At 52.7% G+C, this 26,194-nt stretch overlaps 1 protein-coding gene across 10 annotated transcripts in view; it reads left to right on the forward strand.

Moving 5' to 3' along the window:
- The window catches only part of DAG1 (dystroglycan 1), a 53,286-nt gene extending 47,904 nt beyond the window's left edge, over nucleotides 1-5,382 (forward strand). For all 10 annotated transcript variants that reach the window (XM_036218706.1, XM_036218710.1, XM_036218703.1 and 7 more), the window contains one exon: nucleotides 596-5,382. In XM_036218706.1, coding sequence (XP_036074599.1) covers nucleotides 596-2,998 — 2,403 coding nt within the window. In that variant the 3' untranslated portion in view covers nucleotides 2,999-5,382. The remainder of the gene's footprint in view (nucleotides 1-595) is intronic.
- Nucleotides 5,383-26,194: the final 20,812 nt, after the last annotated feature.

The raw sequence follows: 26,194 nt of genomic DNA on the forward strand, positions 1-26,194 counted from the left end.
ATTCACTACCCAAATGTGCACCGCTACCCTTGAACGTCACGCAGTGGTTATAAAGTGAGTTATTTGGGGGCATTGAGGTGTCCCTTGCACCTAGACCTGGGTGCATTTCCACTCGTGGGCAGGAAAGGCACTCCAGGCCAGGCATATGACTCGAGCAAAGTTATGTCTGCAGAGGACAGGGGAGAAGTCTGAGGCGAGGTTGGAAAGGAGTGCCGAGGGATGAGACCCTCAGACTTGACTCTGCAGGCAGAGCGGGTGAGGAGGTGGCAGGGAATGTCACTGGTATAAAAACCCACAGCATTCTTGAGCCCCAGTTCCCCGGGATGAGATGTGTATTTGCATGCCAGCATTGCTGTGTCCCAGCCGTGTGGCCTTGGGTGAATCGTTTGCCTTCCACGCTAGCCCATCTGGCAGTGCTAGGCTTTCGTAACAAGTAAATGCGCCCCAGGAGACAGGGGTTAGTTCCCCCCACAGGAGTTCTGAACTGTGCCTCAAGCCTTTCCCACAGTTCAGGCTAGACCAGCGGTTACCATTGTGATCATTTTCAGGCTGTGCAGTGACAGTAGCACTTAACTCATGCTGACATCTCTTCCAGGTGTCAGCTGCGGGGAAGGAGGCCTTGCCGTCCTGGCTGCATTGGGACCCCCAGAGCCACACCCTGGAGGGCCTCCCGCTTGACACCGATAAGGGCGTGCATTACATTGCAGTGAGTGCTGCACGGCTGGGGGCCAACGGGAGCCACGTCCCCCAGACCTCCAGTGTGTTCTCCATCGAGGTCTATCCTGAAGACCACAGCGAGCTGCAGTCCCTGCGCGCAGCGTCACCAGACCCTGGCGAGGTGCTGTCGTCTGCTTGTGCTGCCGACGAGCCTGTGACTGTCCTGACGGTAATTCTGGATGCTGACCTCACCAAGATGACCCCAAAGCAAAGGATCGACCTCCTGCACAGAATGCAGAGCTTCTCAGAAGTGGAGCTTCACAGCATGAAGCTGGTGCCGGTGGTGAATAACCGGCTGTTCGACATGTCCGCCTTCATGGCCGGCCCAGGAAATGCAAAAAAGGTGGTAGAGAATGGGGCCCTGCTCTCCTGGAGGCTGGGCTGCTCCCTGAGCCAGAACAGCGTGCCTGACATTCGTGGTGTGGAGGCCCCTGCCAAGGAGGGCACTATGTCTGCCCAGCTCGGCTACCCCGTGGTGGGCTGGCATATCGCCAACAAGAAGCCCTCTCTCCCCAAACGCATCCGAAGGCAGATCCATGCCACACCCACGCCTGTCACTGCCCTTGGGCCCCCAACCACGGCCATCCAGGAGCCACCGTCTAGGATCGTACCCACTCCCACATCTCCAGCCATTGCTCCTCCAACAGAGACTATGGCTCCTCCAGTCAGGGACCCTGTTCCTGGGAAGCCCACCGTCACCATTCGGACTCGAGGTGCCATCATTCAGACCCCAACCTTAGGCCCCATCCAGCCCACTCGGGTGTCAGAAGCTGGCACCACGGTTCCTGGCCAGATCCGCCCAACGATGACCATTCCCGGCTACGTGGAGCCCACGGCGGTCGCTACCCCTCCCACGACTACCACCAAGAAGCCACGAGTCTCCACGCCAAAACCAGCCACGCCTTCTACGGACTCCTCAACCACCACGACTCGAAGGCCGACCAAGAAGCCGCGCACACCCCGACCGGTGCCCCGGGCCACAACGAAAGCGCCCATCACCAGACTGGAGACGGCCTCCCCGCCCACTCGCATCCGCACCACCACCAGCGGGGTGCCCCGTGGAGGAGAACCCAACCAGCGGCCAGAGCTCAAGAACCACATCGACAGGGTGGACGCCTGGGTTGGCACCTATTTTGAGGTGAAGATCCCATCAGACACCTTCTATGACAAGGAGGACACCACCACTGATAAGCTGAAGCTGACCCTGAAGCTTCGGGAGCAGCAGCTGGTCGGCGAGAAGTCGTGGGTGCAGTTCAACAGCAACAGCCAGCTCATGTACGGCCTGCCCGACAGCAGCCACGTGGGCAAGCACGAGTACTTCATGCACGCCACCGACAAGGGGGGCCTGTCTGCTGTCGATGCCTTTGAGATCCATGTGCACAAGCGCCCTCAAGGGGACAGGGCTCCCGCGCGGTTCAAGGCCAAGTTTGTGGGTGAGCCAGCACCAGTGGTGAACGACATCCACAAGAAGATTGCCCTGGTGAAGAAGCTGGCCTTCGCCTTTGGGGACCGCAACTGCAGCACCGTCACTCTGCAGAATATCACCCAGGGCTCCATCGTGGTGGAATGGACCAACAACACGCTGCCTCTGGCGCCCTGCCCCAAGGAGCAGATCACGGGGCTGAGCCGGAGGATCGCTGAGGATGACGGGAAACCTCGGGCCACCTTCTCCAATGCCTTGGAGCCCGACTTCAAGGCCTTGAGCGTCGCTGTGACAGGCTCTGGTAGCTGCCGGCACCTACAGTTTATCCCTGTGGCGCCCCCCAGGAGAGTGCCCTCGGAGGCACCGCCCACAGAGGTGCCAGATAGGGACCCTGAGAAGAGCAGCGAGGATGACGTGTACCTGCACACGGTCATTCCGGCCGTGGTGGTTGCGGCCATCCTGCTGATCGCCGGCATCATTGCCATGATCTGCTATCGCAAGAAGCGGAAGGGCAAGCTCACGCTCGAGGACCAGGCCACGTTCATCAAGAAGGGCGTGCCTATCATCTTTGCGGACGAGCTGGACGACTCCAAGCCCCCCCCCTCCTCCAGCATGCCACTTATTCTTCAGGAGGAGAAAGCCCCTCTCCCCCCTCCCGAGTACCCCAACCAGAGTGTGCCCGAGACCACTCCTCTGAACCAGGACACCGTGGGAGAGTACACGCCCCTGCGGGATGAGGATCCCAATGCACCTCCCTACCAGCCCCCTCCGCCCTTCACAGCCCCCATGGAGGGCAAGGGCTCCCGTCCCAAGAACATGACCCCATACCGGTCGCCCCCTCCTTACGTCCCCCCTTAACTCACAAGCGCCTAGGTGGAGGCAGGGGTAGGGCAGGGCCCTGGAGACAACACGGTGTTGTCTGCGGAGACCGGTGGCCTGCAGACCATCGCCCACCGGGAGCCGACACCTGACCTAGCACACACTGACACGCGGGGCCTGGACAAGCCCACCCTCTCTGGTCCTCCCGAACCCCAAAGCAGCTGGAGACACTTTGGGGACATTTTTACTTTTATTTTTTGCCTAACAGCTTTTTGTTTGTTCATAGAAAATTCTTCGCTGCGTTTTTGATGGCTGACTCTGAAAGCACCGTTTGGAGTAGAGGTAGATGGGGCGAGGAACCGTGAATGAACTCGCAGGCAGTGCTGGGCAGCCTCCCGGCTCTGCATTTTGCCTTTAACACTAACTGTACTGTTTTTTCTATTCACGTGTGTCTAGCTGCAGGATGTAACATGGAAAACAGTAGCTAAAGATTAAATTCAAAGGACTTTCTTAAGGTTTAAGTTTTTACATTTAATCTGCTGTTTACCTAAACTTGTATGTATAATTTTGGGGTGGGTATGGGAAATTGCTTTGCTAAAAATAAGCTCCCAGGGTGTTTCAAACTTAGAAAAGACCAAGGGACAGTATTTTTTATCAAAGGAATCCTATTTTTTCACACTACGTCAACTTGGTTGCTCTGATACCCCAGAGCCGGACTGGGGGCCTCCCGGCCCTGACTCAGGGGCCAGGGCCCTGGTGCTGGGCTTGCTCTCCCGCTTTAGCCAGCGGCTGGAAGCTGGAGGGGCCTCTTGGGCCGTGGACGTCCACACCCCACCCCATGCACGCTAGCGGCTCGCCACCAAGGGGTCTTCATTCCCATGTAAAGGGGACTCCAAGAGGCAGTGGTGGCCATGGCCCCCAACCTAGGTGCTCCAGGGTGGGCCAGCTGCTCATGGGGGTACCTGGGGAGGTCGAGGCACTCGACCGTATCAGCCCACTTTCTTTTACCCTTCTGTGTTTTTTCGCCTCCTAAAAGGAATATCATGGTTTTTGAAACACTCATCGGGGGACATTTTGGTGAAGATGCAATATTTTTGTCATGTGATGCTCTTTCCTCACTTGACCTTGGCCACTTTGTCCCAACGGTCCACAGCCCCACCCTGCCCTGCCCCCCACCCCCCTTCTGGCGCTCCAGCCCTGGGCCCCGGGGCTGAACGTCTGGGAAAGTTCTGGTGGCTGCAGAGGAGTGCCAGCAATAGTTCATAGTCAAAATCTGTGGGCTCTCAAAGCTAATTTTTTACTAAAGTTTTTATACAGCCTCAAGTTGTTTTATTAAAAAAAGATTAAAAACGGTGATGCTTACAGCAGTTTGTACAAGCTCTTAGTGTCGATTCCATGGAACTGATGGCTTTGCTCATTTTGATCCCCCCCCCTTCTTTTCCTAACGGTTTAAATTCTGGAATTACACTGGGGCTTCTTTTGCCTTTTTTAGCAGAATGTCCGTCCGTCCATCTGCATCTCTGTCCCATGACTCAGGGGCACCCACTCAGCTTTGATTCTCCTCCTTTGGAAGAAACCAATTTGAGCATGACTTTTCTTGATGTCTGAGGGTTATTCGGGGTAACTTTTGGGGAGGAATGCCTTTTGCAATAATGTATCCCTTTCGTGATCAAGAGCGGGTGGGTGGGCCCAGGCTCCCTTTGCACACCGGGCAGCCACTTCTAAGCCATATAGACCTTTTTGCAGAGGATTCAGTGTGTGCTGCCTCAGGAGGGGAGGGCCGGTCAGAGGGGAGGGGTTCCACTCTGCCCTCCGGAGTGCATTTCCCTTTGCACCTCCTCCCACCGGGCCCAGCCTCTCTCCCCTGCCCCATCCCGGGTGGGCAGTGCCCCGGTGCGGGGAGCCTGTAGATGAAGGCCCAGTGGACCTCTGGCGACTGGGCCTTGTGCCTCCAAGCCCTGATCCAAGCCGGAGTTTCCCCAATGCCCCAGAGTCAGGAGCACAAGCAGGGGTCTGACCTGGTGAAATGATTTTTGATGACCTTGTCAAAAAATAAACAATTCTCAGTGTTCCAGGTGAGGGCTCTGAAAGGCCTTCCAAACAGCTCAGTTGCCCCTAGCAACCTCACCATCGGGCACTGCCATGCAGAGAGATGTGGCTGGCCCAGAATGGCCTGTTGCCATAGCAACTGGAGGCGCTGGGACAGTGAACAGAATAACAACAGCAACAATGCCCTCGCAGGCAGCCTCCTCCTCCGAGAGGGCTGGCGGTGGCCGTTTGGACTCTGTGAGACAGCCAGCCTCACAGTCAAGTGTTCACCAACCACTGACGTTTTTATTTCCTTCTATATGATTTTAAGATGTGTTTTCTGCATTCTGTATAGAAACATATCAAACTAAATAAAAGCAGTGTCTTTATTATAATGTTGCCTCCGAGCTCTCTTTCCCTGGCCCCTACACTTGAGGGCGAGTGGACTAGAGTCAGTGTGACAGGGAAGATGGGACTGAGCCAGGCCCAGTCAGAGGTGGCCTTTGGGCAGCTAACCCGATAGCCTCCACAGACTTAGAGTTTCGTGCCCCTGGGAGGGGCGAGTGTGTGCTCCAGAAGCTGTGACATCACACGAGCCCTCTCTAATACTTCTGGCTGAACCACCTGAGAAGTCTTGAGCCTTAATTTCCTCATCTGGAGGTGGAGGAGGGGGGCAGACAAATACAATGAGACTGGGTAGGAGGGGAGGAAGGTGGGAAAGAGCCTAGGCAGGAGTCCCTCAGGATGAGTCCGTGCGTAGATGGGGACTTAGGGATCCCTCGGGCTGCAGCTCCACCCTAGCTCCTGCCACTACTGACTTATGGGCTCGGGGGTGGCCAGCGCCTCAGGTAGTCTCGAGATAGGTTTGGCCTTGGAGTGGAGAAGAAGGAAAAAGCTTCTGGTCAAGCTCTTCTGCCCCAGTTGGGTTTACAGATTCTGGGGGCCTCCCCCTAAGTGTCCTGCCCGAGATGGACAGGCCAGCTGGGTAGGCTTAGCATAATTTGATTTATTGCCCAGGAAGGGGCTAGGTTATCCTGGGGCACTGACCAGGGTGTGGGAGGCAGGGGATGTAGCAGCTGTGTCTTTTGAGGCAGGATCAGGGCCATGGGTCACAGAAGGACTACCTCATCTGGGCTCATCTCCCACCCTCACAGGGTCTTCGCCATCTCCACCTACAGCCCCCAGGCTGCTTCTCACAACTGTCAAGACCCAAACAGGGTCCCATATTGCAGATTGAGCTGAGTCCCAGGGTGAGGAGTCAGGGTCAAACAACTACTTGTGGAACACCACACTAGTGCCAGGAAAGACTATCCCCAGCTCATGTTCAGGGACACAAACCTCACCCCCCGACGACACACTCCAAGCCTAGCAACAGGGGCCCAGAAAATGACCCTGCCCTTGCTCTCTCGGCTTTCAGAAGTTCTGCTTAATGTCTATCCTGAAGCCACTGGACCATGAGTGTCCTGAACTCAAGGGATCCCTGGTTTCAGCAGAGAACAGTAAGTTCAGCAGGACAGGAAGAAGAGAAGCCACAAGGGCTTCTGGCCTCTGCCCTGCTCTCCTCTGGGATTTCTGATGTTTGGCCTGGCAGACCCCTGCATGCCCCCAATACTCCTGCCAGGCTTCTGTGACCTCTCCTCGGTGGGGCTGGGTACTGTCTACTCAGGGCTTTTGAGCTGGAGAGGGGGTGGTGGAGAGAAGGGGCAGGAAGGAAGGGACACAGTGGAGGAAAGGAGGGGTGGGGGGCTGTCGCCCACAGGAATCTGCTTCCTCTGTGCCTGTGAACCAGTGCAAGTTCCTGGGATCCCTCTGGCTTCCCTGTCTGTGAACTGGGACAGCACTGATATCCAAGGGATTCTGAGACACCCTGGAAATAGGGAATGGGTTGGAGTGGAGGAGGGTGGAATTGCGATGACAAGTTACCTCCAACATGTTTGGCTGCAAAAGCGGCAGAGATTCTAAGAGGCTACAAGAATCTGTACTCTCTCCTGGGTCAGAGCTGTTGGCTGGGAAATACTGGGGAGTCTAGAGCTTTGGTGAGGACGAGAGGCTCCACATAACTCACTGCAGCCACCAGTCTGGCCTCCACCTGTTCCCAACAGGCTGAAAAAAACTCCCAGGAGAGGCCCTTCTCTAGCTTCCCTAAAGCATGGAAGGTCCCTCCACCATGCCTCTCTAGCTCAAAAAACCTGAGTAGACAGTCCCCACCCCCACCAAGGAGAGGTCACGGAGACCTGGCAGGAGTGCTAGGGGGGGGGGGGTGGCAGGCAGGGGTCTGCCAGGCCAAGCATCAGTCTTTCCAGGGTGAGTTTCACGCATCCATATATTACTGTATTTTAAAAACACCAATCAGCTGATGACTGACTTACTCTTCCTGCTTTGGTTACCTTCTCCATCACCATCTTGAGGCAAGGTGACTGAGACCCAGAGAAGGCAATGGTCCAGGTCCTGTAGCTAGAACAAGGCAGATTCAATTCTTACTGTGACTCAAACACTAGATTTTTTTCTGATTGTATGATTTTATTCATATTGTAGCGTAGCCAACAAATTACATGAAGCCTGCCACTGGGGATTCTGGGTACCATTTTCCTTATGAGGACCCTAGAAGACCCAGAGGAGAAGGTAGGGCAAGATATTTAAAGTGGGGGTTCCCATCCTGTTGGGGTAGGATGATCCCGCAGGAGGGGCCCGCCTGAGGGCAGCTTGGGGCGAGGGCAGCATGGAGACCTCGCCATTGGGGCTCTCGGTAGCTCTATTGCCCCCAGCTTTGGTGGAGGTGCCCCTGAGTCTTAGCTGGAACGGAGCCAAGTTGGTCTGTTCGTGTCCCTGTGGAAGCCTCCGTGTGGCAGGATGGTGTCCTTGTGTTGGTTCGCGGCGGTGATGGGGACAGCTCTCAACCCCGGTGGCGGCGGCTCTACCCAGGTGAGCCCGGCAGAACTGATTGCCCGCAGCTGAGGCGAAGAGGGGGACAGTACCCGAGGGCTCCCAGGAGGTGGCGCCAGAGTCCAGAGCAAGCCTGCCAGCGGCGGGCGGGGCTAAGGCCTCCAGGGGAGGACTGGGTGGAACCCTTCTAGAGCAGAGCTGCGACCGCGGGGGACGGGACTGAGGCCTAGCGGAGGGCGGGGCCCGCGGCTGGAGCCGCTTCGAGCTAGGTCGCCGACTGGTGGTGTAACTGAGCTTGTCTTCTCTTGCTCAGTCACTGCTGCACAGTGGGCAGAGTGTAGCCGAGGCTCCCAGCCAGTTTTCTCCGGGGCGTTGTCCATCGAAAGGGAAGCCGGCAGGGAATAGGAGGCGCGAGCCTGGAACCCAGGCTTGCGGAGCGCTGCCGCTCCTGGAGCCCCTCGAAATCGGATGTATGTAGGCGGGTCCTTCCTGCGCGCACCGCCGCCTTAGCTTTTGCGTGTCTCCAGGCGTCGTGTCGGCGGCTGCCACTCAGCGCTTGTTGGATGCTCCCGAATTACCCCTTCTTTCATCCTAAGAGCCCCTGAGGGCAAGGCCGAAAATACTGTGGGATCTGAGGGGGTCGTGGATGGAAGCCAGGCATCCCCAATTGCGGGATTGGGGGGACCCGGATGGAGGAGCAGCCGATCATTTTCTCTGGGTCCACCCGGGAATGGGGGTACCCTGAACCCCAGGGAACACCTTGCCCGAAGCTGTCCCACAGCCTTCCCCACATACTAGGACATCAGGGAACATCCAGTTGGCAGCTGGCCAGGGCTCCCAGGGCCAGGTCTGAGGGGAGTGTTGCCTGCTGTTCTGGTGAGGCAGCCTCAGCCTGCAGAGGGCAAAGCCCAAGTTTGGAACTTGCCTAAGTGTCTGGGAGCTCAGGTCAGGCCGGCTCCCTCCTAGGGATCACTCCCCTCTTTACCTCCCACATCCCTCAGCACCTCTTGTCCATGAAAGTCTTGGAGGAGAAAGGCAAAGAAAGGGGCTAGCTCCAGCCCAGGACTGCAGGGGAGGGGAGGTCTTGCGGGAGGTGGCAGCAGCTCGTCTGTGGGTGTGCCTGCGGCAGAGGCCCAGCTTCCTCCTGGGTGAACTCACCCTCAACCAGGGAACCTGGCTGATCAAGGAGCTGGGCTTGGCGGAGGCTGACGGGAATGGAGTCCCGCCCCTGTTTGAGGAGCACGTGAGGCCAGCTCTGCCCTCTCGCGGCCAGTAAAGTGATTAGAGTGCAAATAAGAGGCTGAGGAGGCATCCACTGTGACTGACCCCAATGGCTCCGACACGGCAACTACTGTGTCCCCCAAGCCGTGCCGTGGGTCCCAGGCAGCACATCAGCTTCCTCATCCCCAGCCTCCTCAGAGAGGCCCCGGGCGAGGCAGGGCTAGGAGAGGGACATAGAAGACCCCTGGAGCAGGTCCCGGTGGGTGGGCTAGGCTGAAATCAACAAAGATGGGGAGGGGGGAGCCCTCAGCTGAACACACGGTTTTTCTGCCCTCTTGGTGGCAAATGGAGGATGTCTTCTGTCCAGCCTTACTAGGAATTCCTCGGTCTGCATTGTCAGCTCACTATGAGAAAGACCACCTTGCCAGAAAGCCGATGCCCGTGCTAGGCCTTCCAGCTGGAGGACGTATTAGTATAGGAAAAGCAGTGGTAACCCGGGTGTTACCAACCGATACCGACTGCTGCCCAGCCCAGATGCCTGAGTGTGACTTCGGCCCTCGCAGCCTGGCCCGGTAAGGCTTTGGTCATACCCACCACTGCTGCGGAGGACAGGAGTCGTGCACTGAGGGCCACCCCTCCAGGTCCAGGGCCTGGTTTGAGCAGCAGCCGGGCAAAGGCAAGGCCAGACCTGGAGATTGCCAGCTCAGTGACAGGAGAGGAGGCTCAACGGTCTTGGTTTCTGCTGCATCCTTGGGGTCTAGCACGGTGCTGTCCTTGACCGAGGCCTCAAAACTGCCAAATTTAACTGAACTGGCTCCCACCATATGGCTCATAATACTAGTGCTCACGCTGCTCTAACGGGGAAACGTAAGAGACTGAACTGTATCTGCCTCTGTTTCCAATAGAGACTCATGTTTGACTTTTGTTCTCACACACATGCACGAAAAAGCCAGGAAAAAAATTATTACTTTTTAAAAAGTTAATATTAAATTATAGCAAAAAAAAAAAAAAAAAAAAAAGGAACCTGAATTTTAGTAACAGCCGGAACAAACTACAGCAGCGACGGGAGAAGAGATTTAATTTAGTGATTTACTGTGGTTGTTCGTTGTTCACTGGTCCCAAGGTGATGGAAGGTGCATGTTTTTTTTCAAAGGGACCGAGAAGCTGCTGGAAGTTTGGTCTTCTAGGAAGCAACGGGCACAAACCAAGGATCCGGGGGTCTTTGCCCTATCCCAAGGCCCTTCTGAACATTAGTGTGGTGACTGTCATGGAAACCACATGGCCACTTTATTGACAGGCTACCACCAAGGGCTCCTGGACCGCCAAGAGCCCGGCCTCAGGGTGTGGGCCATTGGGCAGTTCAGGAATGTTGGCTGTACCGGCCACCGTCCCTGACAAAAAGCGACTAGAGCGGAGAATTTAGGAGGACACGTGCTGCCGGGAATTTCAGGCATTAAGTCTTGAAGGATTCTCTTGTAGAAAAGCCTCGTGATAGCTAAAATGTCACAGGTCTCATTTTTCAAGACTTGCGTGACACTGAAAAGTTTACTCTGTGCCAGGCTCAGTTCTAAGCATTCTACATGTATGGTAAAGAAGCAGTTACTTTTCTTACAAATATGGAGAAGCTTAGTATTTCTTCCAATTCACGGGTGGGAAAACTTCTGGTGTTGGTGGTCTGCATTTTGTAAAACAATTATGATCGGATTATATAGAGAATCTTATAAAATAAAATGAATTACCAAAAAAAAAAAAAAAAAAGAAGAAGATTGAACTGAATTGAAGTCATTCATTTTAGCAGAGGCCTCGCAGACGTTTAGCTGGGGTCTAAAGGGACTGTGGACCTCTCCGTTTGCCATAAGAGTTTCGCTTCACCATCAGAAACCCTGCCCTGTTCTGTCCACTTGTCCTGGGAGGCACGAACTTCTCCATGGCTCCTGGAAGCTTGCTGGGCTCTCAGTGAGGAAGATATGACAGACAAAGCCCTATTGACAATCCACTCTGATGAGGACAAAGATGAAGCTCAGTGGAGAGGGTGGCTATGTCACATGGCCTGAAATCCCTGGCGGCCAAGGGTGATTCTCAGTAATGTGCTTGGGTTTGCAGTAGTAGAGGGGTCAGGAGGTAAGGCCCCCTCTAAGACACTTTCGTGAAGTCATGTGGAACTCAGCCCGATGGAGAGGCTGAGCAGGCTGCCACTTCCCCTGGACCGTCCAAGTCATGTCTGAACCTCTGTTGCCTAGGCAAGTTATGAGAAGGCATAAAAGCATGACTTTCCTGGGCCTGTTCCCTATACCCGCTCCCGGCTGCTCCACCCCCACCCCGCCCCTCCCTCCCCACCCCACACCTCTCCATCCATGGAACAGAGGTGGGTGGAGGGAACTTCATGGGAACTGGGATCCTAATGGGAAGGATTGCAATAGGGATTGAAGTGGTGTTTTCTATGGCTTATGGGCAACGATTTGTGTGTCTGTCTCTCTCCTGCAAACAGTCGCTTGAAGGAAGGGCCAGTCTTCTCTGGGCCTGACGCCTCAGGGGAGTTGGGGATGTACTGGCTGAAGGAGGATGAGTAAATGCATTAGCGAGACAGGCAAATCTAGCCCGGAGGCTTGTCTAGGAATATGCAGGGGCAAGGAAAGCAGCATGTTTTGACTTGGACGCTTACGACTTGGAGAAACCGTGGCTTCGTTATTTTTTCTTGTCATAATAAGCCTTCAGAAGCACGTAACTCTAACAGCAAAGGGGCTTAATTATCTTTCTTGGGAGCAATGATGGGCGGTGGGGTTAGGCTGGTAGTAAACATTTCTGATAATTTTTTACTGGCTTTTTGCACATAATGCAAATAAAGATTTGCACATTGCAACAGGAAAGGAATTATGTAGACAACGCATCAAGCGAATTCTGTACTTTCTGGCTTTATTCCCTTTTCCTATTCTATGAAGGGCAGTGGGCCAGCTGAGGATCTTAGTACACAAGTGAGGTTGTCCAGGCCAGTCCATGGGGGCTGAGCAGGACAAAGACTGGGTCTTTTGTTGATAGCTTCGCATCAGCCTCAGGCTTACTTGAGGAGCTGCCTTATTCCCCGTGCTCATGGATAGTGATGACTAATCTCCACCATGGGGGAAACCCTCTGTTTCTTAGGGCTCTCTTTCTTCCTCTTCAATTCGATATCTCTGTCCCAGAGGAGGAGTGAGGAGCTGATTTTCTGAGTTGTTTCTCACTAGGAGGTGAGACAAGCCTCAGCAGCACTACAATAAAAAGAAGAGCGTAGGGCTCGGGGGGCCCCATGGACAGGAGTCAGCTCTCCTAGCTCCCAGACTCTCTGGAAGAGTCCAAATCCCATCATCCAGAGCTATCCTGTCATCCTTCCTCATTCTCTTCTACCTCCACTCTCTCTGTCTCCTCCTCTTGCCTGCAGATTTTGCCATTCCTCTGCGTCCCCATCAGCATCTTCATCTTTGGATTTTGAATCTCCCTATGAAGGTCGCCACACTGAAAGTAGTGCCTATGGTGAACTTGACTGTGTGGGAAAGCAGGAAAGCCCCAGAGTCTGCACTCTGTCCCTTCTCACTTTCCGGAGGCTCATCTGCATGTTTCCTGGCCCATGGCCCAGCTGGCATCCGGGTGCAGCTCTGGGGGCCCTGATCCCAAGATTTGCCTTCCAATGACTAATCATTGCCACAAATCGTAACAGTGAGCTGGCTCTGACTAGGCCTTTTCCTGCCTGGATGGACTTCTTTCTTATTCCATGTCCCCTCTGGTCTTCAACAGGTGTTTGAGAGCGTGGGTTCTATCTTGGCATGTGGACTGATTTTCCTCTCACATGGCCTTTCCCCCAAATGACTGTCATGTGTCACATGTCACACTGAAAGTGAAGTTTAGGGAGCTGGGAAAGTTCTGCGGGGCATCCGGGACCAACCTGTCCCTGGTCGGGGAGCAACTGGACCCAGGAGAGACTGGTACCAGAAACAAGACTCAGCTGGTCCTCACAAACTGAGAGAGGTACGTGTTCACTTGTCATAAAGTTGAGCCTAGTGAATTCTCCTAGGTGAGTGCGGATATCTCATCCACGACCCCTTCCACTAGGAGAAACTCCGGACACGACCTCGGCACCCACCCTATCACTCGTTAGATCAGCAACTTAAATGTAGTGATGTGGGAGCTATAGCCAAAGGTCCTTCTGGGTTGTTTTTTAAGCCTGGTGGTTGATGCACCCCTTAGACGTGCAGGTGAGAGAAATGCTCAGAACCTCATGGAAAACCCAGCCAGCCCAACCATCACTCCCCGAGGCCCTGCTGAAGCCCAACCCAGGGGATAAGACAAGTTAGACAAAGTCCTATTGTTGGAGGAACCTCCACTCTAGGTCAAGAGGAAGCAACCCCTGGAACAGTGAATAAAAATGGGAGACTGAATCAGAGCCCCAGACAATCAGAGGCCAGCACCATCCCACAGCCAGCAGGAGTCCCTGGGCCAAATGCTGGGAGTGGATGTGGACAGGGCAGGCATGTTCCTGCAGGTGTTTCACAGAGGAATTGGAGCTGGGTGCTAGAAAGGAAGGGAGGGGCACCACTAACTCACACTTCCAGGTCCTCCTCGGTCTGCTGCACTATGTCCTTTGTCACCAAGGCAGCAGAGACCCTGGAGGTCTGCTAACAACCAGGAATCCACTCTGAGGAGGGGAACTCCCCAGGCCCGCTGGCTGGGTAGAGCTAATTGCCCCCATTGGAACCAAGGGCATGTTGATTTAAAGCTGTGGGAACTATAGCTCCTGTGGCTTCTACAGAAACAGAAAACAAACATCCTTCTTTCCCCCACTTCCAAGTAGCCCAACCCACACTGTCTGGTGGCAGAGAGGCTAGATTGGGCCAAGTGGAGATCATTGGCCTGCCCATAATGCTTGTGTGCATAGCTTTTCCCAGGAGAAAAGGTGTGACACAAAACCCCCAAATTCCAGACCACTCACCAGAGAAACAATAAATGATAAAGTTGGTCATGTGTGTGCCAAGTATTTGTCCTTGTGTTTCACCTTGATCGGCCACTCTACTCTCACAAACCCCATGTCAGAGGGGCTAATATCATCATAACTTTGCAGGCTAGGAAATGGAGGGCTTGGTAAATCTAAGTCAGTTGCCAAGGTCCCATCTGGGAAGTGGCAGGGCCGAGATGTGGATCCTTGTGGCACCTAGATGTGCACATGCAGTCATTAGACACTCATGAAGATGACAAACATAGGAGGAAATACAAGAAGGGCCTTCATAACATAGACAGAGAGGCTCTCATCATCCCAGGAAGTGAGTCCAAGCTTCATGGAACCTATGTCCTGGTGGTTGGGAGGAGCAGCTGACAGTGCACGGGGCTGTCCATCGGCTTGGCTATCAGTGTTCACTGGGATCCCTGGATTATTCTAGGTTGGGTTTGAAGTACAGACATCCCATTTGATATATCTAAATGGGTTCGTAAAATGTGTCCAAGTTTACTCAAGTTCTTCTACATGACCATAATGTATAAAGACAGGTATAGTCTGGATCTTCTAGGAAATATTCTCCCTCAGAAAAGCATAGGTTTGTGTGAGAAGCCATGAGGCAGACCATCGTAAGTAGTGTATAAACACTGAAGCCTGTAAAAAGTGAGGTAAGAGAAAGTCATTCAGGCAGAGGCAGCCAGCAGCCCCTAGTTAGACCCTGGGAACCACAGCTCAAGGCCTCTGAAAAACAACTCCTCTTCCGCATTCCCCAAGGTCACTGTCCCAGGGCCTGCTGGAGCAGCCTTCCACCTGGCTTTAGGCAAGCCCTGACACACCCTCCGCCTTTTCCAGAGTCATTTCCTAAGACTCTCGCCCTGTGGGACCAAGCCTCTGTTGAATCCCAGATGGTTCTCATCGCCATCTGGATAGTCGTCACTCCTTAGCTGGTCTTTGTCACCCTCACAATTGGTCCCATCACCCAGCATCTTCTATCTCCGTCCTTTTATAACCTTGCACCTCTGAACACTGTTCATTTGCCTTTCCAACTCCTAAACATCCTCTGAGGAAGGTCACACTCGCGTGGCTCCTCTCCGAGGCTTGTCCCACGAAGCTTGCCAGCTGGGACACTGAGGTTATCCAAAGGAGAGCCCCCACGCTTGTGTCGTCTGGAGCAGGAAGCGCCACTGACTCCAGGGCAGGGCAGGGCACTGTTGGACACCCCCAGGGCCCTTTCTCTTGGTCTGTGCCCCTCCATCCCGGTTGGGTGGGACACTCCCGCCAGCCCCTGCTGGGCACCAGGTAGCACACACGAGCTGCGTCGGCCTCCGAGGGCGCATGCGCTGGCGCTGATGGCTGTTTCCCAGCTACTCCGCCGCGAGCTCGTGGATACGCGTCCTCACGGGCCGGCGGGAGCGCGCGCGCGTGGCGAGGGAGGGGCGTGTGCGGGGAAGGAACGCGCGAGCCGCGCATGCGCATGCGCAGCGGCAGGCGGCGGCGCGAGCCGAGCTGGGAGATGGCGGCGGCGGCCGCGCCGAGAGTGTGAGCAGCCGCCCGGGAGCCGCCGGCCCGGGCTCACCGCGACCCCGACCGCGACCCCGCCCGCCCGCCATGGGCAACGAGGCCAGCCTGGAGGGCGGCGCTGGCGACGGGCCGCTGCCGCCCGGAGGCCCTGGCCCGGGTCCGGGCCCCGGCGCCGGGAAGCCGCCTTCAGCACCGGCCGGCGGCGGACAGCTCCCCGCGTCAGGCGCTGCGCGGGCGCCCGCGGGACCACCCGGCCCCGGCCCCGGCCCGGGTCCCGGCCCCGGCCCCGGCAGGTAAGCGCAAGTCGCGGCGCCCGCGGGGGGCGGGGAGCTGCAGCCGGGGGCCAGGGCCGGGGCTCGCGACCCCACAATCCGGTCAAGACAGTGAGGTCGGACGTCCGGCCACACTTTTGAAGCCAGCCCCATTGGCGTGAGCCGGGCGGTCGCGCGGGAAGTGTCCCTCCGTTTCCAGCCTCCCCGCCTTGGCAAGGCAGGATGGTGAGCGCAGGGTCAGTCAGGGCCTGTAGACTGACTTCGTCACGAACCCCAAATTTGCTTCCCCCCAACGCAGGGCTCAGGAGGGGCTTATGTAACCTTAGCCTGGTCCCTCCGCATTGGGGAGCAGTGGGATGGAAAACGTCCTCCCTGTCTGATGCTGTCTGTCTGCATGTGTCCATTGTGTTGGGTTGAGGAAAGAGCACAATGGGAGTGGCTGTCAGGGAAGATAAGTGTCACTGCGAGGAACAGAGATATGGAAATAGTTGAACCATGAACTTGGTCATGCGCTTTCTTCAGACGTTTGGTGGCTATAATCGTCTTTGGTGCCACTGGACACCAAAAGGTACTTATTTGGGCTCGACAACACTAACATGGTCCGATGCTTTCACCAAGCTTCAGCGAAACACTTTGGGGTGAAGCAAAAATGCTATTGAATTATCCAGCACCAAATGTGTTTCTGTGGCCTTTTGACTTAGATTACCACCTCGAGCCAATGGAAAAGCCGAAACCCACATGGAATGCTTTAAACAACATATCTGATCAAATATCGTGAAACCAGCTTGTTTAAAATGTATGCCAATTGAGGGCCTACGAAAACAATCAAATGGCAGTGGACGCAGCGGTAGGGAATGCCAGTATATAGTCAATCAGTAGACTGAAAACTCGAGAAAGCTATCTAGAGATGACACGATAAAATGGAAGGCATTATCTTTACACCAAATAGCCCTGGGGAGTAGCAAAACCGGGGGTGCTTCCGGCTCCATGTGAGTCTGCCGATAATGTTGCCTTGGCTTTTCTGTGTGGGAGCTCATAAACCGAGGGAACATAATTTTTGATTCTACAGCTGCCCGACTGTGCCTCTCATGTGTTTATTTCCTCAGAAGTCGTTTCTTAGATAACTAACTAATGAAAGGCTCTTATAGCCTGAAGCCTGAGCAGATCGGCCAGCCTGTGAGCATCCCTTTTAAAGGAGGTTTTGCCCATTTTACATTAGCTATTACAGTAATGCAGTTGGATGGCACACAATTCTTAGCAGTGCAGATACTGTCCATTTTGCTGCGTGTCGAGGTACTGTTTGAGTTTTAGCATAAGCGAGGCTCACCCAGGCATTTAGAGCCCTCCCTCCAAGGGAAGAGGTCTAGAGCTGAATGGAAAAACACCTTGATATTGGGAGTTCTCTATATGGGGAATTCGACATTTCTCTTCTGGTAACTGAACAGACTGCTCTGCTCGTAGTTTGTTTGATGTTGCAGAGCCGAGCATATGAAATTTTGAAAAGACTTGGGCAGCTCGGAGGGACAGGAAGGAGGCTGGTGTCTACTGCCCACATACCTGTTTACTGTTTCATTTCTACCCCGTCTGTGCATTCTGCTATGGGTCAGGGGGACCATGGACTCTGGTTGGGTTTAGCAGTCGTGTTAATCTTGCTCCTGGCTGTGGGCAAGGCTCACACGTGGGCCTATGGTATGAAGGTCCTACGGCCATCAGGCTCAGGGGGCGAGCTGGCTATTTGTCACCAAAGCTCAGGACTGGGGACTCTTATGAGACTTAGGGACTTACTCTTCCAGCTAATATTCGGCTCGTCGCTGCACCTCAGCTGAGCAGCACCATCATGGTACGTGTCTCCTTCAGCATCAGAACGGCTTCTACTTCCTCTCACCAGAGCGTCTCAGGTACCTGATGCCAAATTTAGCATGTTCTGTTCTGAGATGCTGCTGAACAGATTGGCCCATTGATGGTGAATAAGTCCCGTGGCATGTGCTTCCGGGCATTCGGGAAAGAGCATTGGCACGGTTTCAAGCAAGCTTGTGAATTTGGGGGCAGTTGGAAATCTCATAGATGTAGGTGGAAGATCAGGTGAGGGGGACATCATTTTACCAACCCCAGAGGGGAATGGGACCGAGGTTCGGGAGGATGATTCCTGGCTCTTTCCTGTGGTTGTGTCACCCCAGGCTGAATCCGCCTGTTCATCCTCGTACTGAGATGACTTGGGCCCTGTGAAGGGGCAGCTGCCACATTTGTGGCTCCAGAGCCTGACCTGAATCCTGGAATAGCGGTGCCACCACACCCACAGTGCTGCCCGTTTGGATGATATGGCACTTTGGGCATTGGAGAATCCCTCAAGGCAGGGCTTTCCACCTCTGGTCTCAGGGTCACATGTACAGTTATATAGGTTGCGTTTATCCCAAGGAGTGCCAGATTGGAGAAGGCTGAGCTCCGTCTCAGGCTCCACCCTCCAAGCTGGATGCCTTGGTGTGGGCTGCATCTTCCTAGAAGAAGAGGCACCTTTCATTTGTTCATTCACTGACTTATTTTTATGGAGGTATAATGTACATCAGATGCCTGATGGAGAGTGAAGTGCTCACTTTGATGGGACTTTACCTGTACACACGCCCATTACATGCTACCAGTTTAAGATGGAACTTTTTCAGTATCCCAGTAAGAACCTTTAAAAAAATGACACAAAGGAGTCATGTAGACTGGTGGCAACCTGTCTAATCTACATTGGCCCTGGGGACTTTCACGTTTTGACATTTGCAAATTGATCTTTAGTCAATCAGCTAAGGTATATTTACCAGTATTGAAAGGAATCACTGTGCTGGGCTTTGTTGAGGGTCTGGGAGGGTGTATGATGCTCCCTTATCCTCTAGCCCTTCACAGTCTGGTTGGTCACACAGCTCTTAAAGAGCCAAATCATGGACAGATCCTAGGAATGACGCTGCAGGCAGTTCAGTGTCTGAAAAGTGACAAATACGTAGTGTTTATAAAAAGGTTGTCAAGTGAGAAGAGTGGAGAGACCGAGCCAGGCTTCAAAAGAAGGAGAAACCCAAGGCAGCAGGAAAAATGGTGAGATTATGAGAGGTAGAAAGAGTGGCATGAGGAGTATGGTCTACACAGGCAGGGACAGTGAGCAGAGAATGGGGCCAAGTGCAGGGGTGTGGAGGAGAGCTGGGGTGAACCAGGTGAGGTATCTTTCCCTCATTACCCATCAAAATCTATGATCAATGCCAAGGTTGCCTCTCACTTACTTCCAGCCCATATGCTATGGAGACATCTTGAGACAAAAACATTTGGGCACAGAGAACCTGGCCATTTGCTGGAAGGTGGGCAAGGCTGCTCTGAGAACCATACTCAGAGTTTCTTTCTCAAAATAGGCTTTTCATAATTATATCTCAATACAAAATAAAAATAAAAAATGGGTTTGTCAGGTATAGCATCTCTGGTCTTGGATCAGCCAGACTTACATACTGTATCAGCTAACAGCAGGCTCTAGAAAAATTTGGGAATAATTTGTAAGGGTAAAATGAAAGGATACTATTGCCAGGGTTGAAAATAATGATCCTTTATCGTTTATAGATCATGTTTGGCCCCAGTAGCTGGATTCTCATGGAGGACGTGTCATGGAGTTTATACTAAAATGATCTAACATCAAATAGTGATGAAATTTTGACAAATTTCACCCAAAGGGAGCAAACATTTTTGCATTTCTTGCTGGGGGGGAGGGGCAGCTTTGATAATATAGCCATTCCCAGTCTTAGTAAGACTGATAAGATGCTGCCAATCAAAAAAAAAAATTATGGAGATGTTAAGGGGAAAAAGGCTATCTTAAAAAAAACAACCCCAAAACCCAAACCTTTTTATTATGGAAAATGCCCAACATATATAAAAGCAGAGAGAATAAGCCAGTAAACTCCCAGTTCCCCTTGCCCTGCCACAGCCATCATCAACTCATGGCTGATCAAGTTCATCATCTTCCTCACTTCCCATCCACCGTGGAAGCAACTTCCAGACATCCCAACATTTCATCATTGACATTTCGGTGTGTATGTCTAAGAAATAAGGGCTTCGTGCAAACATTACCGCAGCACCATGATCGCGTCTAAACAGGATAACGGTCCCTAATCTTGGTAAATATCAAGTCAGGGTTCAGTTTTTCTGATTATCTCATGAATTTATTTTTCAGTTAGTTTGTTTGAATTGTGATCTAAACAGGGTCTTCACACCGGATTTGTCTGACACATCTCTAGAGTTTCCTTAAATCTGTAGGTTTCTTCTCCTTCTTCTCCCCTGGCAACTTACGACTGGAGAATTGTGTCCTTTGTCCTGTAGTTTCTCATATTCTGGATTCTGCCCGTTGTATCCCTGTGCTGTCATTTAAGGTGCTTCTCTGTCCCATCTTTTTTCTATAATCTGGGAATTATATCTAGAAGCCATTCAAATTCTTATTTCCTTCCTTATTTTTTTGGCCAAGAAATTCTAGCTTTTCAAAAAAGAGTTAGTCGAAGGCTTTGGATATGAAGGGGCTTTGGGAGTTTACGGAAAGTAGAGCCAGACTTTGGACTATTTGGGGAGCCAAAAAATCATGCAGTGGGTCCCTTTTTGTTCTTTTAAAAAAGTTCTCCTTCCTCTGAGTAGGTTTTGGTCCTGAGTTTCAGAAGGCAGTGCCTTGAGAGCCCCTGGTCATGCCTTTCCACCCCAGCTTCGCGGAGCCCTCCCTGCATATGCGTAAGTATCAGGCTGCTAGGAGCTAGGATTTGAGGCTTCAATAAATCTCTCTTCTCGGAAGTCCTGCACGTCTGAACAGGGCCCTTTTCCCCAGCTGGGGATGAAACTGGGAGGGTCAGACCCTGCTATGTGTGGGATCCTTGGAGCCTGTGGGCCATGTACAGTGAGTTGGGGCTGACTGCGGAGGTACGTTGGCAAAGCTGTCGTAACAGCTGTAACTACCGTCACTGGCTGCCTGCTTCGTTACAGGCATTCTGCTAGGTATTGTACACATGCCTACTTCTCACTCTACCTGCCTGGCCATGCGCCTCCTATGGGGCCCATCTGTCCTGGCCTTCATCGCTCTTCTTGCTTGGGGACTCACTTTTTTAAACGGTGACAGAGTGGCTGAGACAAACATGCCACAGCAAGGGCCAAGCGTCACTTTAGGACTTGAAGCCTTCTTGCTATGCTGAGACTTAGTGAACAATCTTAGCTGTGGGGACTTCCGCCCGGGCCTCTCAGGTGGCACCAGGTGCATGTCATTGATGATATCGATGGTATCGATCTGGTATTGATACTGCATTACTAGGACTTGCTCAAGCTCCTTTTCCTGCAGGGCCCTCTTCATCTCCACTCACCAGCACAGTAGCGGAAGCTGGTCGTAGCTGGGAAATGAAATGGGACCCTGGCCTCTGACATCCCGCCTATGCTATGGGAGATGGAATTCTGGGGTTCCCTCTCTGCAGATGGGGCCTCTGGTGGGTGTCTGTTTCCTCCTGGCGTTCTCTCAGCCCGTGTGTCTTACACTTTAGGTTCTGGTCAGCTCTGCCTGCAGGATGAAGCATGCTGTTACTTTGGGCTCCAGGCTGGTCACAGGGCTGCTCTGACCTCTTGGTCCTGTGTTTTGCTCCTGTGGGTATCTGAAGATATAGGGTCCTGAAGAGAGCCGTGCTCTAGCAGAGACCCCTCACCTGGTATTCTCACTTCTTTCTAACAGGAGGGCCACAGGGAAGCATTCTGGAAGCTTCTGGGGGTCAAAGCCAGAACTGCTTGGAGGGAGGCCTGGCTGCCCTGAAGCGGGTAGGGCTGTGGTCACGGCCCAAGGCAAAGAGGAGCTTTGCCCCAGGGGAAGCAGAAGGGCTGGCTTCTGGGACTTGGCCCCAACTGCTGAGGAGATCAAAGAGCCTCAGTATCTCCTCTATGACCTCACACAGGATCACCCAGCCTGGTCTCATCTGGTACTGCCCCCTGTCACCAGGAGCAGGAGCTCTTGGTGCCCCAGGCTAGGGGAGGGAGCTGTCCCTCATAAGGGTGCTGGAATGACCAGTAAGGCTTTGGAAGAAAGGAGAGGTAAGGAAATTTCCAGATAGTCACACGCATACATTGCATACATTCATGCATGCAGGTGGAAAATAAAGGTCGCCTGCACTTTTTGTACATGGGAGTGGTTGTCGGGGATTTCTACAGTTAAATTCCACTTAGAAGTAGGAGGATCTGAAAGTGAGATTTTATCCCTGTGCAGAATTCAGAAAACCCTTTGCTGAGCACCCACCGGATGCCTGTCCCTGGGTGAATGGTGAGGAACGAAGGGAGGAGCACGAAATGGGCTCTGCCCTCCAGGGGCGTGGGTCTGGCTGGGGTCAGAGCGGGAGATGCTTGTCCAGATCTTTGCCCTCAAGTTCCTTAGATTAGCATTTGCTCCTGCCTTCTCTCTGTCTTGCGGAGGTAAGATAAATGAGGCCATGACTAAAAGGGATTGTATTATTTCATATTCTAAAATAGTAGAGCACATATTTGTATGGTGTTTTACAGCTTACAAAACACATTCACAACATTAACTTATTCTGTTGGGAGCTCTAAAGGCCTAATACGAGACATCTAGAGGAACAGCCAGCTCGCTGACTTTAGCAAACTGAAATGCCATCCACTGAGCACAGCTGGAGAACCGCGTCACTTCCCTGCCTCCTGCTCTGAGAAGATGGAAAATTTAGTAAGAGGGTGGGGAGGGCTTTGAGGATGGGGAAGGATCAGGAAGTAGGACATTTGAGCAACGGAGGGGTAGGGAGGGGTAGAGGCATCCTGGGTGGGGTCAGAAGCTCAGGCTTTAATGAGTGACATAGCCCCAAACTGGCTGCATGTGTTGGATAAGTCCTCAGAGATTTAGCTGGATGGTGTCCTAAGTCCCTCCACCAACATGCTTCTGTCAGAAGAGTGAAAAGCCCCACTGAGGAGAACAAGGACAACACGCAGCCTTGAGGTTAATTAGAAGCTGCTTTAAGTAAAGGAGATTGCTCTTCCGGTTTCTCCAGAGAGCTTTCAGAGTGGACGAGATGGCCTCGCAATCGAGTCTGGAGCCAGGAGAGGGACGGGCTGGCACCTTGCCTCTTGGTCGCCTCTGATAAGCAGGAGCTCTTGGAAAGCTCTTGGCTTCCTTCACCTGGGCTGGCCAGCCAGTCAGCAAAGCCCCCACCTGGGCCTGCAGAGCCCGCTTGCAGCTCCATGTTCCCAGCTATGCTTGGCTGCTTATCTCTTGAGTGTTGTCGCCCACATCCCACAGGTTCTCTGGCAGCAGCCAGTGTGCCCATGATTCCCAGGGGCGCTGGGACTGGCTGACGCTTTGTGGTGGGGGAGGGCGGAGCGTGAAAAGTGCTGGCCTGAAAGAGACCTTAGTTCTGCCCCCTCTGGTTGGGCAGTTGGGCAGATTCCTTCACTTGGAGAGTGCAGAGAGGGGCGGTGCTCTCTGCAGTTTCTCCTGTAGCTCTGTGTGTTCCGTGTTCTGTGGGCTCAGGCGAGATCTCTTCCGATGTCAAGGTCCAGGATATGAGGCTACTTCCTTCGGGTGCGTGGTGTAGCTTCAGCGGGTGATGTGTTTGCTCTGCCCTTTTATTTTGAGCATCTGACCCAATGCCTAACAGATGCTAGAATGTCTGCTCTCATGTTCCCTGGAGGCAGCTCTGCCTTGGTGTGAATACCCAGGTGGTCAGTAGCCTTTGGTCCTTGCCAGGCAGATGACTCCACTGTTGGAAAGTTCTTTCTATTTGTCTGAAATGGGTTTCCTTATACCTCCTTCTCTTGGTCCTGGCTCTGCTCTCTGGCACAACTCACTTATCTGCTCGCAGGTTTAGGAGAAGCTCACTATGCTTTCATCTCCTCAATCCTTGTCTTCTCTAAACTTGACTTCTCTAGCTACTGTGGCTGGGATGTGAGTCTGGGACCTTTGCTCTCCAGGGCTGTTCTTCCCAAGGCTGTCAGTATCCTGAGGACAGGAGCCTTACAGAATAGCACTCGGGGCTCAGCAGGTCACATGGACTAGGAATGGCACAGCCTGAAGGATGAAGAAGGGTCGTGGTTCATGCATCCTGAGAACACCTTCCTGCACCTTTCTGGGCACTGCCTGGCACTGTACCCTATACTTTTCCAGCCTCGTGCTGGGCACCTCCCTCTCCATCCTGGGTTTGTGCAGCTCGAGTGTGACCTGTGGGGGCCTGCATGGGTCCTTGATATGTCTTCTTGGTTGCACCTGGAGATCCCCTCCAGCCAGCCGAGACCTTCTGGATACTGTCTCTGTCCCCTGAACTGGGAGTAATCACAAAGGCAGTGTGCTTGTCTTGGGAATCCTGCCGTGAGGCTTTCTCCCCCTTCTTATGGCCCTGTGAGCCCACATTCCAAACCCTGAACCGAACCTGAACTTGAGTGGCCAGTGTTGGGCTCTTGAGGGTGAGGTCTTAGCAGCTCAGGTTTGTGGTGGTTCCAGCTAAGGACAATGGTCAAGCCAGGGCCGCACGGAGAGGTGGCCATCCTGTGGCAGCCCCTGTGCACTGAGGAGGAAACTCCTGGGCAGGTCTGTCCTTCCTCGGTGGGCCTTGTCGTGCTGGCCTCTCTTTGGGGAGCGTCATTACGCCTTTGACTCTGTAGGGTAGATGTCCTCAGGAGCAGCAAATGCTCTGCAGATGAAATTTTCAAACACATTTAAAAGGAGAAAAGATGGCATGTCGAATCCCCCACTGTGAACGCAGCGCCCAGCTGCAGCAGTGGTCCGTTCTGCCAGCTCGTTTCGTCTGTGTTCTTCTCACTTTCCCCCTTCGGTCGCTTCCCCTCTCTGGTCTTTATTTTCTTTACCTTATTATCATTATTTTTTTAATTTTCACTTTTCAACTAAAGTGGACATTCAAGATCAGCCCCTCTTTTAGAGGTGGCTGGAGTATTTTCTATCAAAATCCCAGCATATTATTCACTCATAAGTATTTTAGGATGTACCTCTAATAGTTAAAAGGTGTTTTTATTGTGATCCAATGACATTATCACAGCCAATGAAGTTAACTGTAATTTCTTAATATGACCTAATACCTAGTCTATGTTTAATTTTTCTCGATTATCTTAAAAATGACTTTCTGAAGTTGTTTTGTTTACTTACATGTTGCCACCATCGTACTGCATAATAAACCAGTGAAAACTCAGTGGCTTCAAACAGCAATATTTTATTTTCTCTCATGTGTCAGCTTGCTGGCTAGAATTTGTGACCTAGGCTGGGCTTCAGGCTGCAGTCGAGCCCAGGTCTGGTCCATCCTCCTTGGATAGCAGGCTAGCCAGGGCACGTTTTACTGTGGTGATGACAGACGCACAAGAGGGCATGCCTAACCACACGCACATTTCAAACCTTTGCGTGAAATGACACATCTACTAACATTCCTTTAGTCAAGGCAGTTCATAGTTAAGTCCAAAGTTAAGGGGTGGTGTTGCAGCTACTACAGCTATATAACAAATTACCCTAAAACTTAGTGGCATAAAGCAACTATTATTTTGCTCACAGATTCTGTAGGTCAGGAATTCAGGCAAGGCACAGTGAGATGGCTTGTGTCTGCTCTACAGTGTCTGGAGCTTCAGCTGGAAGACTCCAAGGCTGGGGACAGGAATCATTTGAAATGTCTTCATCATTTACAGGTGTTACACTTGATGCTGGCTACTTGCTGGGGCCTCAGTGCTTCTCTGTGCAGGCTAGTATGAGCTTCCTTACAACATGGATGCCGAATTTCAAGGGTGTCCTGAGAGAAAGAGAGAGCGCAAAGGCCAGGTGGAGCCCGATGTAGTCTCAAAAGACATGCATTGCTGCTTCTGCCACATTCTAGTCCTTGAGGCAGGCCCAAAGTCCTGCCTGGGTTTGAGAGGAGGAGACATGGACTCCATCTCTTGGTTGGGAGTGTCCAGGTTCTGTAAGAATAGATGAGACTAAAAATCTTGCTGAGACCATTTTTGGAAAATAGTGTCTCTCTGCCAACTGAAAAAACACACTCCACCTCTAGTGGGAGGAATTACAAAGTCACATGGCAAAGGGGAACAATTCACAGAACATAAAGAATTGAGGACACTGCCATCTACCATACAGTTGTCCCTCAGTATCCAAAATCCACAGACGCTCAAGTCCCTTATATAAAATGGCATAGTATTTGCATATAACATAGGCACATCTTCTGGTATACTTTAAATCATGTCTAGGTTACTTATAATACCTAATGCAGTATAAATGCTGTGGAAATAGTTATTGTTTAGAGAATAATGACAAGGAAAAAAGTCTGTACATGCTCAGTACAGAAGCAACCATTGTAGGCCCAGATAAATAGTCCAAGTCAGCAACAACAT

Source organism: Rousettus aegyptiacus, unplaced genomic scaffold (assembly GCF_014176215.1).
Source record: "Rousettus aegyptiacus isolate mRouAeg1 unplaced genomic scaffold, mRouAeg1.p scaffold_m13_p_4, whole genome shotgun sequence".
Taxonomy (NCBI): Eukaryota; Metazoa; Chordata; class Mammalia; order Chiroptera; family Pteropodidae; genus Rousettus; species Rousettus aegyptiacus.